At 42.9% G+C, this 18,661-nt stretch overlaps 1 protein-coding gene across 1 annotated transcript in view; it reads left to right on the forward strand.

Annotated features, from left to right (window-relative positions):
• Positions 1–1,104: 1,104 nt before the first annotated feature.
• The window catches only part of NDUFA10 (NADH:ubiquinone oxidoreductase subunit A10), a 38,306-nt gene continuing 20,749 nt past the window's right edge, over positions 1,105–18,661 (forward strand). The window contains exons 1-8 of the mRNA XM_068686142.1: positions 1,105–1,262; positions 2,097–2,265; positions 2,874–3,089; positions 4,783–4,869; positions 5,606–5,727; positions 7,555–7,634; positions 11,560–11,614; positions 16,990–17,075. Coding sequence (XP_068542243.1) covers positions 1,182–1,262; positions 2,097–2,265; positions 2,874–3,089; positions 4,783–4,869; positions 5,606–5,727; positions 7,555–7,634; positions 11,560–11,614; positions 16,990–17,075 — 896 coding nt within the window. The 5' untranslated portion in view covers positions 1,105–1,181. The remainder of the gene's footprint in view (positions 1,263–2,096; positions 2,266–2,873; positions 3,090–4,782; positions 4,870–5,605; positions 5,728–7,554; positions 7,635–11,559; positions 11,615–16,989; positions 17,076–18,661) is intronic.

The following is an 18,661-nucleotide window of genomic DNA, read 5'->3' on the forward strand; positions in this document are numbered from 1 at the left end:
GGTCAGGGCCATTAATGCCCACTGGTGCTCACAGAGCCCTGGCAGCCATTCCCCTCACATCCCTCTCTTCTGAAGTGCTTTGGGTGCTGTGGGTCACCATCAGGCTGTGTCAGGGTGACATGGAGCCATGCTGGGTCACAGCATGGGCTTGTGGGGCTGGGACAGAGGTAGGGAGTCAAGAAGAGGCTGGGTGGGGAGCTGGAGTGGAAGACAGTGATGAAAACTAAACAGTGATGGGGTGATGGGGTGCAGAGACCCAGACAAAGTGAGGAGATGGACCCGGGCATGAGCCTACCAGGGCTGGACAACAGGGGATGCCTGGTGTGGGGCACAGCAGTCCCTCTTCCTCTCTCCCATTTCTTTGATCCTTCTTATTTCCCCCACATTTGTTTCACCGAGGTCTTTCCAAGACCTCAAAGCTCAGCCAAGAGCCAAGTGTTTGAAAACCACTCTTCCATGTATTCAGAGCTTTCTGTGCAGTTTCATCTTTTTTTACCAACTCTGAAGATCCCCATGGCTGGGCTGCCTGACCTTTTTATTTGCAAAGCAGATTTGCTCTGGATGCTTCTCAAAGTACAGCAGGTTATCAGCTGTTCCAGTTCACAAGCACAGGACACAAAACAAACCCAACCCAGACGATGCCCAGCACATCGCAGCGGTAGGGAGACAAGCCAAGGTGGCTGTTGGAGGGCAAGCTGCTTTCCTTCAGCATTGCCCAGCCCCATCTTGTGGCAAGGATCTGCAAAACCTCCACGAGCAGCAGCGGCATTCTGCCTGCTCTGTGAGCATCAAGGTGGCTTTCCTGGAGCACTGAGCTCCAGGATGTGTCCAGGGTGGGTCTTCTCCTGCTTTAGGCGTCCTGTCTCCTCCCGCAGCCCCTGTCCCAGCCGTGAACCAAGTCCCACCACCACGCCATGCCCCTCAGTGCCACATCCACACCTCCCTTAAACACCTCAGCGACGGGGACACCACCACCTCCCCGTGCACCCCCTTCCGCTGCCTGCGCTCCCTCTCCATTAAGAAACCCATCCCGGCATCCAACCCAACATGACACCGTCCCTTCAGCTTTAAAACCGGGCTTTTAAAGCCCCGGGGAGGAGCTGAGGCGGAGGTTGGCTTATGCCACCTCCCTCCCCGCCGTGACGCCATTTCGTGGCGCCCCGCGGCTGCTCGGCGCAGCCATGTCCTTGTGGCGGGTCCGCCTGGGCCCGGCGGCCACCGCCGCCCTCCATGGCCGCCCGCGGAGCTCCGTGCTGCCGGCGGTGAGCGGGGCTGGGGCGAGGGTCCGCGGCCGCAGCGGGCTCGCCTTGCGGTGTCCCTTCGGCTCCGGCTGCCCCGAGGCTGCCAGAGCCGGGACGGGCACACCTAGGGCGTATAGGGCATGCACAGGGCAGGGGCAGCCGCCGTGCCCGGGGTGCGGGTGGGGGTGAGGCAGGGACGTGGGGATGGGGCGGAGGAGATGTGGCTGCGGCGTGACACGGTGACCTTCAGCACGGCAGGGCTGGGAGTGGGGAGGTCCCGAGTGAAATGAAGAGCTTGGTGTAGTTGCTGTGCCCCAAGGGAGGGTTGCTCGGCTCACGGACCAGGTCCGTGTTTCTGTGCACCTCTACTTTCGGGAGCTGTCCTGTGCAGTGCTGAAGCTGTTTCTCCCCTGAGAGGCTGGGAGAAGGTCTAATGCTCATCGCTACCCAAAAATGCAATCAAAAACCTGCTGTAGGATCTCACTTGTGAATGTAGGGCACATCAAGTGACTGTGGCCTTCAGTAAGTCAAGGAAGCTTCACCAATTCCTTAGATTCAGACCAGAGTGCTGGTGGAGCTCCCCTGCTTCAAGCTTTAAACACACTGGGATTTGTTTCATGCTTTCTGGCTTATCAGTACTGCATTTTGTGAATAGCTTTCCAGCCTACATACTGCTTCAGCTGCTGAGCTGCAGCAGCAGTGCTCACTGTGCTGTATGAAAACTCCTTGTGTTAGATGTGTGTACCTATCTTTCTGCCTCTATCTTTTCAGGTCTGAAAAATCTGCTCTTTCGGCACGCCTCGTTTGGCTAAGAGTGACACAATCTGTTAATTTTGTTGCTGTGTTTTCTTTCAGGCAAGAATTCATGTCAGCCCTATGCGGAATTTGCAGTATGGTTGGCTGGCTTACATGCTGGGAGACAGAACTTCTAAAAAGCTCACTGAATATAGCAAAATCTTCACGGTGGAGGGCAGCTTGTGTTCTGGGAAGGGCAAGCTCGCACAAAAACTAGCGGAAAAATTAGGTACATCTTATTTTCTTTGTAATATTTAATATAATGTAATAGTGTAATTGTCATAGTGTAACTACAATTATTGACTAGGAAATTATTAGGTAATGCTGCAGTTAATGTGACGGGTGTCTAGATAAAGGCGGAATAAATGTTGGTGAGTTTCGAGATGAGGACAGAGTGCTTGTTATGTCTGTGGGGTGAATAGGTATTGTTTGCTGTGAATGAGATTTTAGTTCTAATGAGGTCATTTTGCTCACCTGAGCTCCTAGGTCACTGAGCACATTACGAGGTTTGTAGGTGGTGTTTTCTGTGCGTGTGTGGACTCCGAGCTTCAAGTTGAGTAGAGGACTGGTAGCAAAAAAAAAAAAAAAAAGGTTCTGCTGAAACTGTTAGCTCACCTCTCATCATGGAGGTGGAACAATAATAAAACCTAATAAATAGGTTTTGTCCCCCTTCTCTGAGGTGGTTGGCCAGAGGATTTTGAGCTGTCTTCAAGTATCGATTAAAGCAGACACGTGTACATAAATGAACTGATTAGGAGATACTGATTAGGAGATACTTACTGTAAACAAACGAAACTTACTTTGGTGTTCTGTTTGGGGTTTCTTCTTTTTTGTCAGGAATGAAATACTTCCCAGAAGCAGATATCCATTATCTAAACAGAATCACAGGAGATGGAACATTGCTGGATGAGAAGTTTAATGGTTTCTGTAACCTTGAGAGATTTTACAATGACCCAAAATGCCCTGATGGACACTCATACAGACTGCAGTCTTGGCTCTTTGGTAACCGTGTGTTACAGTATGCTGATGCATTGGAACATCTGCTGTCCACAGGTTAGATATTACAGTAAATAAGTTTCATTTTTATATTAACTTAAGTGAAAGCTCTGACCTTGAGATAGCTAAGGTGTTTTGAAGTATTTTGCTACTGTCTGCATTTTTGAAATGGAGTGAGTATGGGTGAACGGTCCTTGCACATTGTGTCAGAAAAACACCTTGTATCATTTCTAGCAAAGGGAATGCATTTTGGTTATTAGTTACCAGTTTAATTAATTGTAATTGAGCAATCTTTATTAAAATAGCCTTTTTAAACATACTGAGACAGATGTAAATTCTACAACCATTTTTAAAACTCTCCTTAGACTTTGTTGCTGATGGCATTTTTTGTTCAGTCATTTTGATTTCCATAAATACTGTTTTATGGTGGTATTGCTATAATTCCAGAATGTTTCTGGTGTGAAAAGCTTTTCTCATTCAACACTGGCTTACCTGTTGCTTGTGCTTTAATAAAAGTGTTTTCTGAAAAAAATGTAAATCATAAGGGTTGGAAAAGACCTCCAGTGTCAGGTCTAACCATCACCCTAATACCAATATCACCCACTATACTATGTTTCCAAGCACCATGTCCAACCTTTCCTTAAACACGCCAAGGGATGGTGACTCCACCGCATCCTTGGGCAACCCCTTCCAACAGCTGACTGCTCTTTCTGAGAAGAAATGTCTCCTCATTTCCAACCTGAAAGTCCCCTGGCGCAACTTGAGGCCATTCCCACTAGTTACCTGTGAGAAGAGGCTGACCCCTAGCTCCCCACACCTTCCTTTCAGGTAGTTCTAGAGAGCAATAAAGTCTCTGCTGAGCCTCTTCTTCTCCATACTAAACAACCTCAGCTCTCTCAGCCACTCCTCATAGCACTTGTGTTCCAGACCCCTTACCAGCTTTGTAGCCCTTCTCTGGACACACTCCAGGGCCTCGATGTCCTTCTTGTAGTGAGGAGCCCAAAACTGAACATAGTACTCGAGGTGTGACCTCACCAGAGCAGGGTATGGGGGGATGCTCACCTCCCTGCTCCTGCTGGCTGCACTATTCCTGGTACAAGTCAGGATGCTGTTGGCCTTCTTGCCCCCTGGGCACACTGCCGGCTCATGTTCAGTCAAGCATCGATCAGCACCCCGAGGTCCTTTTCTTCTACACAGCTTTTGAGCCACTCTGCCCCAAGCCTGTAGCGCTGCATGGGGTTGTTGTGGCCAAAGTGCAGGACGCGGCGCATGGCCATGTTGAACCTCACCCCGTTGGCCCCTGCCCATCGACCCCATCCTGTCCACGTCCCTCTGCGGGGCCTTCCTACCCTCCGGCAGATCGACACTTCCCCTCAGCTTGGTGTCCTCTGCAAACTGGGGGTGCACTCAATTCCCTCAACCAAATCATCAATAAAGGTAGTAAAGAGGAGAAAGGGTGTGAATTCTAGAAAGTGTGCCAAACACAAGTGTAACTGTGGTGTTCAAATACAATAATACTTAGCTACTGTAGTGAAGGCACAGAACAAGAATTAGTGTATTAGATAGGCATTTTTAGAATACATATGCACTGTGTTTGTACAAACAAAAAAAATACTGCTTTTTTGTTTGATTTAAAATTTTAGTGAAATTTCTCAAAGTTTTCCTTTAAGAAGATCACTGTCTTTAATTTTGAATGTTGCTGCCAAGAGTCTTGAGCCTCGCATGACTGGAAATCTACTTTGAATTGCAGGACAAGGCGTGGTGTTGGAGCGTTCTCCCTACAGTGACTTTGTGTTTTTGGATGCCATGTTTAAACAAGGCTATATCCACAAACGATGTAAGTTACTTGCATGCAAAAATGAAGTTATTTTGCCATAATCTCATCAAGAAGTGTTGTAGTTAGTATTAAAAAAAGTAAAAATAATAACCTGCTGGGAAGATTGACCTCTTTAAGTACTTGTTCATGAGGTACTTGGCATTTAGGTGTTCCTTGCATTGAAGACCAACCTCAACGCATGCTACTTGCCAGTCTTTCTTCAAGGCTTCAGTTCTGCATATGTGTTAAAGAACATACATTCTTTATATTGCTTACTTGTGTGACTCATAGTGACATGAGTGTTGCGGTCCCTCCTTGGCGTTCTGAGAGGCTGTCTCTAAACAACAGAGAAAACTATGTTTCTCTAAACTGAAGTCAGAAATAAATTATTCTTTTGATGTAACAGGTATGTTAGAGATTCTTAGATCTCAGTCCTTGTAGCTCCTTAGTTTACTTTGCTTCCTGAAGATTTTTATTTTTCCTAATCCTGAAGACTTGCTGAATCGTATTTGAGGAAAAGCCTACTGTTAAGCTTGATATATCAGCCAATAAGAGGAGGCTACAAGTCAGGATATGATTTATTTGTAAATAAAGTGTGTTTACCAAACAAAAAAAACCCAAACAAATGCAATGAAGAAACAGTTACAGATTCTTTATTTACTTGATGTTAAAATGTTATGCTGTTACTTTGTTTATCATTTGGGTTAAGTTTCACTGCCACTAAGTTTCATTGTATTTGACTTTGCTTTTCCTACAGGCCTTGCTCACTACAAGGAGATCAAAGAGATTGGCATCAGTGAATTCCTACCACCTCACTTGGTCATTTATTTAGATGTACCTGTTCCAGAAGTGCAGAAGAGGCTTCAGGAGAAAGGAGAGGTAATTTTCACCTTTGCCACTATCATTGCCTGCTAGTGTCTGTTGCAGTCATGCCCTTTTGTTCGAGTCCCATGGGATCTGCTGCAGAATTCCACTTCTCAGAAGCTTTTAGTCCTCTTAGGTGTAAGAACTAAGTGTTTGTGATAACTGTGTGGGTATTCTGATATGCCTGCTCTAAAAAAAAATAAATAGAAAACCCAAATTTTTCCTTGATTTCACTTGTGTAAATTCACTTCTGTAAAAATTGATCAGCTCTTAAAAATCTTAATATATTACTCTCTTAATAGGACTTGTCTCATTATATCAGCATACTGGATTTCTGATCAAAGACTATTTCAGTAGTTCAGTAAAGCTGGAGAGTGTTTCTGTATAAAGACTAAGCTAGGTTTTTGGTTTGGAGTTTTGTCTTCACCCTCTTGTGATATTTGCACGTGTTTGTTCTCAGATGCATTATGAAGATTAAATGATGTTTACCTTATCCCTTGTTGAAAGGCTGTGGGAAATTGTATTCAAGTGAATTATTTAACTGTGGATAGCCTGCTATATTAAGACAGCTTTGATTTATTAGAAGAAGTATTCTCAGATCCCTTAAACGCTTGGTGATGCCTGCTTCTTGAAGCAGGTGTGTGCATGTTGGTGTGCTGGGGTAAGTCAGTAGCATTTTGTTTCCTGAGCAGCTCCCTGCTCAATTAAGAGGGAAGCTGGTCACTGCCAAAGGGAAGCGCCTTCAGAGCTCTAAGTTGAAGGCTGCCGTGCTGCTTTGTTATCTGTGTGGCCCAAATTGCCTTGTCTACTGTTCAAGTGACTCCCCTTCTGCCCTCTGGCAGTTTAGGCACTGACGGAATGCTCTTCTACCCTTTAATGAACAAGATGCTCTTGTATGGGAAAACTATAGATCTCTTTGTTTTAGTAGCTTCAGTTACAAAATGAGAAACTTCTTAATGTATTGTGGGAACCTCTGAGTTCTTTGCCCCATGAGCAAAAATGTCAGTGACATTTTTGAGATCTTTTGGCAGGAATTGCTGATGTAGCAGAACTTCCTTGGGGCAGTGGTACTGCTGAGCATTGTAGTGCCTGTTTGGGGAATTCTGGGTTCTTGGTGCATGGAGTGCTTGTGGTTGATATCAAACACAGTTATTGCAGGATGCTAGAAAAAGAAAAGCCCTCTAGTGGGTGCAGCTAGCAGGTATGAAATCCCTGAAATCCCAAAGAAAGATAGGGGAGTAGATGGTTGCCCATGCACTTATCTGAAACCAGAAGAAGAGGATCCACGTTGTCTGAGTCTGCTTTTCCAGCAGGAGGACCAATCTTCTCCTTTTTTCTGTGTGATTGTATAAAACTTCCTTGTTAACAAGGTTTAATCATTCCTTGGGAAGTTAATCTTTTTGAGGCTGTTGATGCAAACTTGGGGAAAATGAGAATTCCCATAAAATGAAATAAGCTGTAAGAAAGTTTTTTATTTTGTTTTTCCACCCTTCTTTTGAACCTTCCTTTCCCTGTCTTTCTAGGTTCACTAGCGTATCAGAAGAATCTTACTCACAACTAATAATTAAAACCACGGAGATAGCAGTACAGGGTAAAGCAGTGATTGATGCAGACTGCCACTTATTCTTTGGGAAACTCTAGGTGTTTCTGAACACTCAAGATTTCATAATTCTTGAAATGCTCATTAATGCCTATGTGGTTCACTGGATATTTCTCTGTTAACACAAGAGCAGAGCCCATGATAGATGGTGTAACAGCAACTTCTCCTTAGACTGCTGTATGGGTGTGTGTGGGAGAAACCAAACTTCACAATGCTGTTCTTCTGTTTTGTCTTTTTTTTAGCCTTATGAGAGAAAGGTGTCTCCTCAGTATCTGCAGAACATTGAGGATGCTTACAAGAAAACCTTCCTACCAGAAATCAGGTTAGCAAACAAAATGGTTCTGTCCTTTGAATCTTCAAGTAAAACGTGTGCAAATCTTAAAATTTCTACTAAGAGAAGCAAATAAAACCATGCCATGTGAGAAATCCTCCTTCTTATATATAGTACAATGTAATGTTGTAATGATTGCATCTGTGGCATATCTGTGTGTACTTGTGTACAGTTCGGTACCTCTTGCATCTGAGAAGCTTGACGCTAGTGTTACAAGGTTGGAATATTACAAATGAAGTCTTTTTAGGTATGAGCTTTATGGAAGTTTTTTTTGACTCGTAAGAGATTCAGAGTGGGAGAAGTGTATGCAATAGTAAATTCATTTTTTTTTAAATTTAGCTAATGAGCCCTGATCTGCAGTACTGTTTTTCATCCTTCCGTCTTGGGGAGTTACAGCTTCACTGTTGTGGAATCATACAGGGAAGTTTTCAGGGTGGAGTCATACAGGGAAGTTAGTTCATCAGTTATCAGTTATTATCAGTTGTGGAATCATACAGGGAAGTTATTTCTTTGCAGCACAGCCAGGGATCTGGTCTGTTTGCTTTGCAAAACCCAGTTCTGTCTCTGTCTCCCTCTTCTGACAATGCTCTGCATGGGATTGGCTTTGGCCCCTTTGCTGCCCTTGTTAGCTCAAAGCAGTGCATGGAGTGCTTTCTTAGGGTGATGATGCCCAAAGTGCTGAAGTTACAGCTGTACATGTTTGTGTTTGTATGACTTGAGGAGGTTGTGTTGCAATGCAAGCTTTTCTCAGGCTTCTTAGGAGGGGAGAAGTCACAGGTGTTGAGACTCTCCACAGAACTCCTCCCAGTTGTCACAGCTGAGGCTAGTTTCTTCATAGTGCTACAGAGGAAGAGGAAAAAGTCTTCAGGTAAGGGCTTCTTCCATTTCTCTAGTTCTGTTTCTCTACCTTTTGAGGCATGCTCTTTAGAGCCAGCAGAGGATTCGATGGACTTGTTAGCATTGTTAAATAAAGGTTGCACTGCTGCCTGCTTCTAGAGACTGAAGATGCTCGTCTCTGGACTTTGGGCTTTCTCTAGCTGGGAAGCAAGCACGTGTGAACTTGAGACTATAATAGTTTGCCAGCTGTCCCAATTCTTACAGAAGAACTCAATCAAAAATCAAATTGTCTTAAAAATATAAAAGCATATGAACATAAACAATCTGGGTCCCTCGTAAACAAATTCCTTTCTGGAAGGAAAGCTGTTAAAGGTCAGAGGCAGGCCTACTTTTACATCAACACAATCTCTACTCGTGCAGGATTTGGCTTGTGCATGAAGTTGACTGCTAAGTTTCATTTATTTAAGTCAGAATAGATCTTTGGGAATACTGTAGCTTGCTTGCTTCCTTCTTGCTTTCTTGCTTCAGCTCCCAAGGTAGATCGGTGTAATTATGCTGTCAGCAATTGAACTGAGTGACTTAACATCGAGCCTGTTATTCATACAGGGCAGAAGTTGTTGGTGCAGTGTACGGTCAGCTGCCTCTGAGTGCATCCCCCACAGACTAGTGGCTTGCACACTGCTGTCTGCAGGAAATGGGGGGCTTGTGACAGAGAGGGAGGGTGGGAAACCATGGGGCTGTCATCCCCCCGAGGGCAGAATGGATTTGAATTTACTGGAGAGGAGGAAAATGCTGCTTATCCTTTGGATCAGAAAATATACTGTGTTGTTCAGTGAGGCTAACTCCTAGCTTAGCTGGTCCTGCTGTGATTTCAACTCTTTCCCCTTTGTCTGTACATGGTCAGTACACTTGTTAAGCAAACACCCTCTGCTTGGCATCCTCATCAGCGCACGGGCTCACAATGGCTTGTCAGATCGATCTGCCTGCTCAGGTCTGAAGGAGGACGTCTCCGTCCCCTTGATGTGGAGGAGTTCTAAATGTGCAAAACTTCAGCTTTGCACTTCTCTGGACCTTGCTGAGAGCTCGCAGATAGCTTAAGCCTCTGCAGATTTATCCTATCTTTAACTGTTTGCTGGCTCATGGAGTGATGCGTTGAACTATAGTCAAGCCGGGCTGTTGGTCTCTAAGCACACTAAGTATTTAACTTCTGTTTCTCAAGAATGACCAATGTTTGGTCCAAACAGGCTAAGAGGAATTATTTCCATTACAGACTGTTGGACAAACTCCTGGCCTACATCCATTCCATGTTCAAGCTCACCTTCGCTTGTCTTCTGGTTTTCTTGAAAATGTCATGAAATCTACAAGAAAAATTACCTAGTTTGTTACTTTGCAAAATTCCAGTTCTTGTTCTGTTTATCTGGAACATTTTTGTGCTGACCTTAGTGATCTCTCTTACACTGAATATTTGGTTATCACAGAATGTGTGCTTCCTTTCTGGTCTGACATGTTTGTTAATGTCTTCGTCTCCCTTTTATTTATTTATTTTGGAAGTGATTTGTGAGCCTGATGCTGTGTGACAGGTACTGTTTTGTGACTGTAAACAGACTGCTTTTTGTATTTTGTTTGACTTTCTTTTCTGGCCCAACGTGTCTGATTACTAATGTTATCTTTCGTATCCAATCATGCTTCCACTGAGCAGCTGTTTTCTCTTAATGAAAGCCCTAATAATCTGCAGAGTATCAAGCAATTTGATCTGCCCTGTTAATGCAATTGCCAGTGTAAGGCTCGGGTGAAGCCTGGCCTCCTCCTCTGATTAGTGACAGCTGAAATTGAAGATGCACGTATGCATCCTATCCAGTCTCATCAGCTCCCTTTGAAAACAGAACGTTTTTCTTCTTTCTGTGGCTGAAGGATTGCGTGAGGCCTTCTACTTTTTTCCCCCCTCCCCTTAAGTTGAGGAAAAAACTCTCTAAGTAGTTCCCCTGTTGAGAGCACCAGTTAAATGGCTGACCCCGTAAGAGCTTAGGGGTTCACAGGAATAAAAGGTGCTTTATAAGGGAAGGTTTTTTTTTTTTTTAACCAGAGCTGTTCTGATTGAGCAGTGATAACGCAGACTAGAAACTAGCTCAGACTGTTGCAGTTTTAAGCTATTTTGTTAATGTGTTTACTTCCAGCAGCAATTTAGACTTTCTTTCCAGTCTTAATATTGTTTAAGTTTAAGGTGGTTGTGGTAAGTAAAAAAGTCCATAAAGTCTTTTCCATGCTCTTTAGCTTTGCTGTGTATAATTTGATATACCATACCTATTTGGCTTCCGTTTTATTTTCTCTTCAAGGAGAAATTAATTAAGGAACAGTCATCCAAGATGGCTGAGGCAGGCTTGGGAATGACTGCCATGAAGGGTTGTGTGTGTTCAGTAGTGAAAATGTTCCTAAAGGAGCTCCTGTTGTGGCCCAGTGCTGCAAGTGACTTTTCTATGAAGTTTGCTTTATAAATAGGAAAGCAATCAAGTTACTAGGATGTTGTTAGCCATTTTCTATGTTTTTTTTTTTTTTTTCTAATAGCAGATACTGCTACCTGTGTTGCATTGGTTCAGTTAGCTCAGTATTAATAAATAATGATAAATTAATGTATTGCTTTCCTAAAGCTTAATACGTATGTTAATACTTGTGGTTGTAAAATAAAACATCTACTGAAGCTTTGGGTTAAACTAAGATTTTGTACAGACAGGGCAATTGTAATTGAGGGAACTGTCCGCATTAGTAAAATGGAAACAAACTTTTAGGTGAGACACTTTCATTTTTTTTTTTTTATTTAATGAACTAAAACTGTGCAGTTTTTCATGGGTCACTTGCACTTTAAAAGCAATTTTGTTTGCTTTTAAACCAGGAAAGAAACAACTTACAGATATAATAGGAATTTTATTGTGAGGACTCTACGTATTTGGGGGAAGGAGGAAAGTGGAACTAGTGGATCTGCTTTTATTATTTTTTGCCTTTGAACTTCATTTTGTTGTAGAGGTGAGAGGCTGGTAAGAGCAGTTGTGTCCTGTGAGTTCAATTTTTTTCTTCTTTTCTGCAGTGAGACCAGTGAAGTTCTGCAGTACACAGCAAGTGACGCAGAGGATGTGGAGAAGGTAAGAGTTTGCTGCATGTTGGTTGTTGTTTTGTTTTTGTTTTTAAACTTCTAAGACTGAAATGTGAAGAGAACACTTTTTTCTAGATAACCAGCTTAGTTAACTACTTAATGCAAGTAGTGTTTGCTGCTATGGCAGTGATCTGGGCTGGGACTACACTATAATATTTTGATGAAAGATTGCAGTTTTGTCAGGAGGCTGACACACATCCCCCAGGATACCTGGGGTATCCTTTTGCCAGGATACCTGGCTGTCTGAGCAAGCAAGATTGATGTAACTTCTTGCTGGTGTTTCCACACTTGGTTTGTTTTTCCAAGCAAATCTTGTGAGGGCAGTAGAAACTGCATTTTCAGAGTCTGTGCTGGCCTGTGCAGTATTTGGCTGTTCAGTCATCCCTATTTGAAGTGACTGGAAGCATGGGCAGGTATCTGCATAGCTCAGTTTGGGAACTAAAGGCGTTAACCAAGAGGTAGGTCACCCCCAGCATTCGACTGAAGCTCTTCCTACAATTGTAAGGGCTTCTATTGGCTTTTGACAGCATGCAGCTTCCTATGATCCAGGTTGTGGTGCACAGGTTCCTATGCAATAAAGTAGCTGTTGATTTTTTTCTAAAAGCTGATAATTATTTGATTATCATAACTTGGTAACTAGAGCTGTTAACAGCTTTGAACCCCTGAGTTATTCATCTGTATTGACTAGCATGTGGTATCTAAACTGCAATTTCTTCTCTAAAGGGTTTTGCTAGATGTGTTAACCCTGGACCAAGCCAGATAAATTGCTGTCTCATTGCTAGAAATAAGCCATCTCTGACTGACTTTCGTGCCTGCCCTGCGTTGGAGCATAGTTATTGTTGCTGACTTGCATTTTTGTTCCTTGAGCCAGATGGCAAAGCTTAATCCTAGGAGCTAGAAACTGTTAAATCTCTTGGATCTTTGAGTTTAGTTTGTGTTGTTGGAGATGATGAGTTAGATTAGTTGAAGCCTGCTCTAAACATGTCTCCTTAAGGCTGTTTTTGTTCAGAAGTGCAAAGTAGACTTTAGTTGGCCCGGTCCGTTACAATAGCCTGTGCCTAATATCCTCATATTCCTATGCAAAAAGTTTGCGTAAAGCAGGACATATTGGTGAGGACTCTCCTATTCTTAAAATTTGAAGCCCCTTTAGTCACATTACCGTACATTTCTTTCATTTCCTTTTAGTTCCCTTTGTCATAGAATGATTTTGCCCTGTTGCGACTGGGTTTCCAAACTCATACGATCGATAGTAAAGGTTACCACTGTTAACCTTTTGGAGACTTGTAGCAGTTTAAGTTTATACTCAAGGGTTGGTGGCTTCAGGTAAGAAAGAGTTCACTGTGAAAACACGCTTCAGATAGGCAACTTCAGCATCCCAGGAAACATGTTCTCTAACATGTTTCTAGATTTGTTTTTTTTTTTTTTTTGGGCCAGAATTAGAGAAACAAGAGCATGAAATTTAAAAAAAAAAAAAAAAAAAAGTTCAGCATTTGAATGAGAATCTTGAGCAATTATTGCTGGCTTTTCAGGATGTCATAAAAGGAAGGATAACATAGTTCAAGAGCCATGATGTTGGAAGGGGGTAGCCAGATTTGGGAGAAGTAAGAGAAAGAATTGGGCTGTTTGTGTTATGTGTGTTTTCTTCTATTTTTTCTCTCCGAGCATGTCTTCGAGTTGTCAGAACAAAGCCATTTGTTTCCTCCCTAGGTTCTGTAGTAAAACCCATTGCTAGAGACTTTATTTTAATCCTGTAAATCAGGGTTTAAAGTCAGTCTAAAGCTCTTACAGCTCTAGTAGAGAGTCTACCAAGCTCAACAGTCTTGTTATCATTATGCATAACCAGAATGCACACTGATGACTCTCTTCTTAATTGGGTTGGACAAATCTGGACTAGAGGAAGGATTATTGTTTTGAAGTCAAAGTACAAGATGGTATCGTGTTTTCATTGGTAAAATGTTAGCTATAGAAACTAGTGTTCTTTACACGTGTAAGAAAGAATAAAGTTGTTTTCCCCTTCTCTTTGGACTCAGTTTACCTTTGAAATGAAGTAATTGATATTTGGAAATATGGGGATGGCAGGAGGGAATTGGCTGTGGTTTTTGGGGTGTTTGTGTGTGTGCAGCTGTTTCCTGTTAATGGATAGTGATGTTTAACTTAGCCAGATTCAATTTACAGCTTCTTTACTCTGCAATTTGGGAGCTTAATTTTTTGACATCACAGTTTGTCCTTTTAGTTGTTTATAGCAAACATGCAACTCAGAAATGACTTGTACTTCCGAAGTCTCACTTAAAAAGGTTGGTTGGGGCTTCATATTGTAATTAATGTTGGTTTTAATGGCTAAAGTTATTTGTAAGTGCTGAAGTGAGCTTGGTTAGGGTGTTTCAGACTGCTTTTACTCAAAGATAAAACCAAGAGCAAGAAGTTGGCTAGTATTTTTATTAAAGGAAACAAAAATAAATTAATAAATCCAGAAAGTTTTTTGGGGAGGGAGTTGTTTTTTTTCCTTTTGTGCTTTTTTTTTCTTTTGCTTTTAAAAGGGTGGCAGCAGAATGGTAGGAATTTGCAAACTTAACTGAAACTGTTTCAATTTGTTTGTGATTGTGAATAGCGTTTTGTATTATGTTTCTTTTTTTATTATTATTCACTGTCCCCATTTCGTGTACATTGGAGAGGATGATGAAGATAGGAGGCTGCTGACACACCAGCTTTGTACCACATCCTTTGCCAGTGTGGAAGTGAAAGGCTTCAGAACAAGCTTACATTAAGTTTTTGGTGGTAGATGCTGTGCATGGGTTGAGCTTCTTCCTACAAGCTGTAGTCTGAGCTCCCGGGGTTGTATCCTGCGTTGCTCCCTGTGCCCTGTCTCTTGCTTAGAAAAGAAGCCTGCGAGGAAGGAGTTTAGGAAAATTCATCTGACAAAGTGACCCATATGCGGGTATGGTGTCTTTGTCCTTATAAATGATATGAGTAAGAACAGCATTGCCTTCTGATCCCCACCTGGTTCTTTCAACTCACCAGATCACCATGAAACAAGCTTAGAAATTGTAAGCTGTTTGTATTGGCTTAGTTGCACAGATTATGGAAAGGGTTCTCATTATTGAAAACTGTTTTTTTCTAAATCCTACCATGCTCTGTACTCTATTAAGAACTGATCTCTCTTGGACATTATTACATGTTATGCTGCTTGGTCAGGTTTAAATCACAGATTTGCTGCTAATTCCCAAGAGGTGCAGGTACATTCCTTGTGAATTAAAGAAGCTGCTCTTCTAGCCTGGTTGGAAGGGTTGGGGCTGATACCATTGTTAACGAGTTGCTGGTAAAGATCTCTTCTATTATGGTAAGGAGAGTGTGCAAAACTAATTTGGGTACTGATTTCTCTTTTCCCCTCCACATAGTCTGAGCACTATTGTTAGCAACTCTATTATTAGTCCTGTCATCAGCCGTAACGGGGAGTTTGCAAAGCTTTGCCATGGAGTAGGAAAGTAATTGCTTTTGTGTATTTAATGGGAAGTATGTTGGAGGTTTGACTTTTAAATGAAGAACAATGGATATTTGAACTAACTTACCGTATATCTCTTTCCCTTTCATTTGTAAAAAATGGTAATCTTGTGACGTCACAGCAGTTTGGTATGAACAAACATTTTCTTAGGACAGTTTTGAAAACTTTTCTGAGTGTCTGGGGAACTGTTTTCTCCAGTGTTTGTTTTTTGAGGATTCTCCAACAGGTGAATGTCATCAGCTCTTTTGGTTAATCTGAAAAACAGGTTTCCTGTGCTCTTGCCTATAGTATCTCGCCAAATTTGCTTATTTGTAAGAGGTCAAAAATGGTTACCCAGCATCTAAACTTGCTTGAAGTTTTAAATGTCCTTTGCTGCCATATGTCAACCGTATTTTTAAAGTATTTAATCAGCTAATTTAGTCTTCAGCAAATATAAAGGCCTCAAGGAAAATGATCATTCAGTTAATCATATAGCTAAGCTGCTACTTCTTACTATAAAAATGTAATAGTGGTAACAGAGTGGACCTTTTTAGTGGAGACTGCTTTGTAATAGCATGTTTTTATTACTCTTCAAGTGGTAATGAATGGGATTTAGAGTTTGCTCTAATTGCAGGAAATAGATTACCATGGATTTAACATACAGTGAAGAATAAAAGCATTTTTTAATTTATTATTCTATCACTTCGTTACTGGCATCTGCTTGCTTGTTGTCTGTGGATAAACAATGTGTCATCAGGATTTTGGTCCTGACCTCAATAGCTTTATCCTTTCCTTCTGGAAAAGGCATCTGTGAAGTAGATTTTGGAGTCGCAGTGATCCCTTCCTTCCCAGCTTGCTTTAAGGTGTTATCCCCACCTCGTACACGTTAAATGCATGCTCCTGACATTGCTTTGGGTTTCCTTCATTTCCTTCACTCAGTCGTGTGCAATGACCTCAGGCTTGTGTTAAGCAATCACCCAGTGGACCAGCAAAGATGTGTTTTCTGATGGAGCCAGCTGGTAAATGAAGCTCAAATAGGGGACTGATAGGTCTGGGTGATACTAAAGGATGTTAAAGGAGTGACCGGCTGGGGTGGTGTTACCAGTTTGAATGGTTCTTGGTGCCAAGCTGTGAGTTTTGCCTTTGCTTTCTGCTCAGGGCACAAGCACGCACGGGTAGGCTTTCATGTCTGATCAAATCGGGAGCCTTTGGATTTCTGTCATTGCTACAACTTCACGAGTGTGAGAGTATTCTAGCCTGAAATATGCCTTGATTTGTTATGTGAACCACACAGCAGCACCAAGGGACAACTGCCACCACGCTTTGTGGCATTGCTCCTCAGCATTTCTCTGCTAGTAGATGACTGTGCCTTTTTGAAAGAGACTTCCTACGTAATATCAAACGTGATAATGGCTTTTATTTGCAACTAAAAGGGTTAAATTCAGACTCATTTTCATTCCCTCCTTGTTCTGACTTAGGGGTGGGCTTGTGTGTCTTTTTTTCCTTCCTTTCAGCCTCCTCAGCAGGCTGAGGAAAAGAGTCTTACACCATCTAGGTGTAAGAACTTGGAAATGCAGCACCTCTCAGCCTACTTATCCGTTGCCATCCTCTGCTCACCAAGGAGCTTTAGAGCTGGCCCCCAAATATGTGTCCAGCACTTAATGGCAGGGCTGTCACCTCCAGAAATGGGACTGGAAGATCATTGCTCAAAAAAACATCTGTGGTAATGCAGCTTTAGCAGTGAAACCTTTCTGTTGGGTGACTTCAGAACGAGTCCCGATCACTTCATTGACTGGGGGAGGCTGCTTTCTTTTTTCTTTTTCTAAATGGAGAATGGACACTTTGATCAGGCCACCTGTTAATGTAATTTTGTCCTCTAATTTCAGGTAGTTGAAGACATTGAGTACCTGAAGTTCAACAAGGGGCCATGGCTGGAACAAGATGATGTTTCTTTCCATCACCTGAGACTTTAGTAAGTATGATGTTTTCCGGTAACAGAATATTGTGTAGCATTGGATCCCTGGGAGAACTGTTAAAGTCTTGACTTTTTAAGGTATATTTCTATTTGCACTCTGATTTTTTTTGTCATGTCAGTAACAACAGCAAGCTTTGGTAATATGGGTGCTTGCTGTTGTAATATGGGTGTGGAGTTCTGCAGCTGCTAACAATCAGGTGAGAGACTCCAGACAAATCCCATTCCATTAATGAAGCATAAAAATCAGAATCATTTAGGTTGAAAAAAATCCCTAAGATCAAGTCCAGTTCAACCTAACACTATCAAGCCTGCTACTAAACCATCCACGTGCCTCTTAAATACCACCAGGGATGGGGACTCCATCACTTCCATGGGCAGCCTGTTCCAGTGCCCAGCCACATTTTTGATGAAGAAACTGTGCTTGTCATTCAGTCTAAACTTCCCCTGGCACAACTGGAGGCAGTTTCCTTGTGTCCCATCACTTGTCACCTGAGAAAAGAGACTGACACCCTCCTCTCTGCAGGTAGCTGTAGAGAGTGATGGGGTCTCCCCTGCCTCCTTTTCTCCAGACTAAACAGCCCCAGTTCCCTCAGGTGTTCCTCACAAGCACTGTTCCCTAGTCCCTTCACCAGCTTCCTTGCTCTTCTCTGCACATGCTTGAGCAACTCAGTATCTCCTTTAGTGAGGGGCCCAAATCTGAGCACAGCATTCAAGGTATGGTCTCACAGTGCTGCATACAAGGGGACAATCACTTCCCTAGTGCTGCTGGCCACGCTGTTTCTGATGCAGACCAGGCTGCCATTGGTGTTCTTGGCCACCTGGGCACGCTGCTGGCTCATGTTCATCCTTTTCTGCTGGGCAGCCTTCCAGCCTCTCTCCCCGGAGCCAACACTGCTGCGTGGAGTTGATGTGACCCAAGCACAGGACCTGGCACTTAGCAGCTGGGCTCAGCGCATTGCTCCAGCCTATCCAGGTCCCTCTGCAAAGCCTTCCCACCCTCAAGCAGATCAGCAGCCCCACCTAACTTGGTATCACCTGCAAACTTACTGAGGATGCAGTCGAGACTGGCCACCAACTGGATTTAACTCCATTCGTGGTGACCCTTTGGGCCCAGCCATCCAGCCAGCTTTTTGTGCAGCAAGCAGTACCTCCACCCAAGCTGTGATAAGCCAGTTTCTCCAGGCATTTCCAAAATGTCATGACCTGTGGCTCTTACTTTTGGGAATGTGTTTAGTGAACGTTTCTGTTCCTGGCTCGTGGCAGTATACAGACAGGCATGCAATTTTAAAACAGCATTTGTACAATTGGCATGGTGGTTTCTCTGCTGCTCTGGCAGCACAAAATCCTTTGACAAAGCTTGTTGACAGAGCAACCTTGTAGCAAGTTTTTATGTGGTGCTGTTTAGATTGGCTGTGTGTAAAGTGTTTTTCTAAAACTAATTTCTTAGCTGTCTGCTTCTAAATATCTTCCCAGCAGTCAAGAAGCTGGCTGAACAGAGTGTAGGGGGAAAAGGAAACAGGCAAACTTGGATGATTGCTCAATAAGTGTGGGTTTTTTCTCCTTTTGCCAGACTCCCAGTAAAT

Source organism: Anas acuta, chromosome 6 (genome assembly GCF_963932015.1).
Source record: "Anas acuta chromosome 6, bAnaAcu1.1, whole genome shotgun sequence".
NCBI classification, from domain to species: Eukaryota; Metazoa; Chordata; class Aves; order Anseriformes; family Anatidae; genus Anas; species Anas acuta.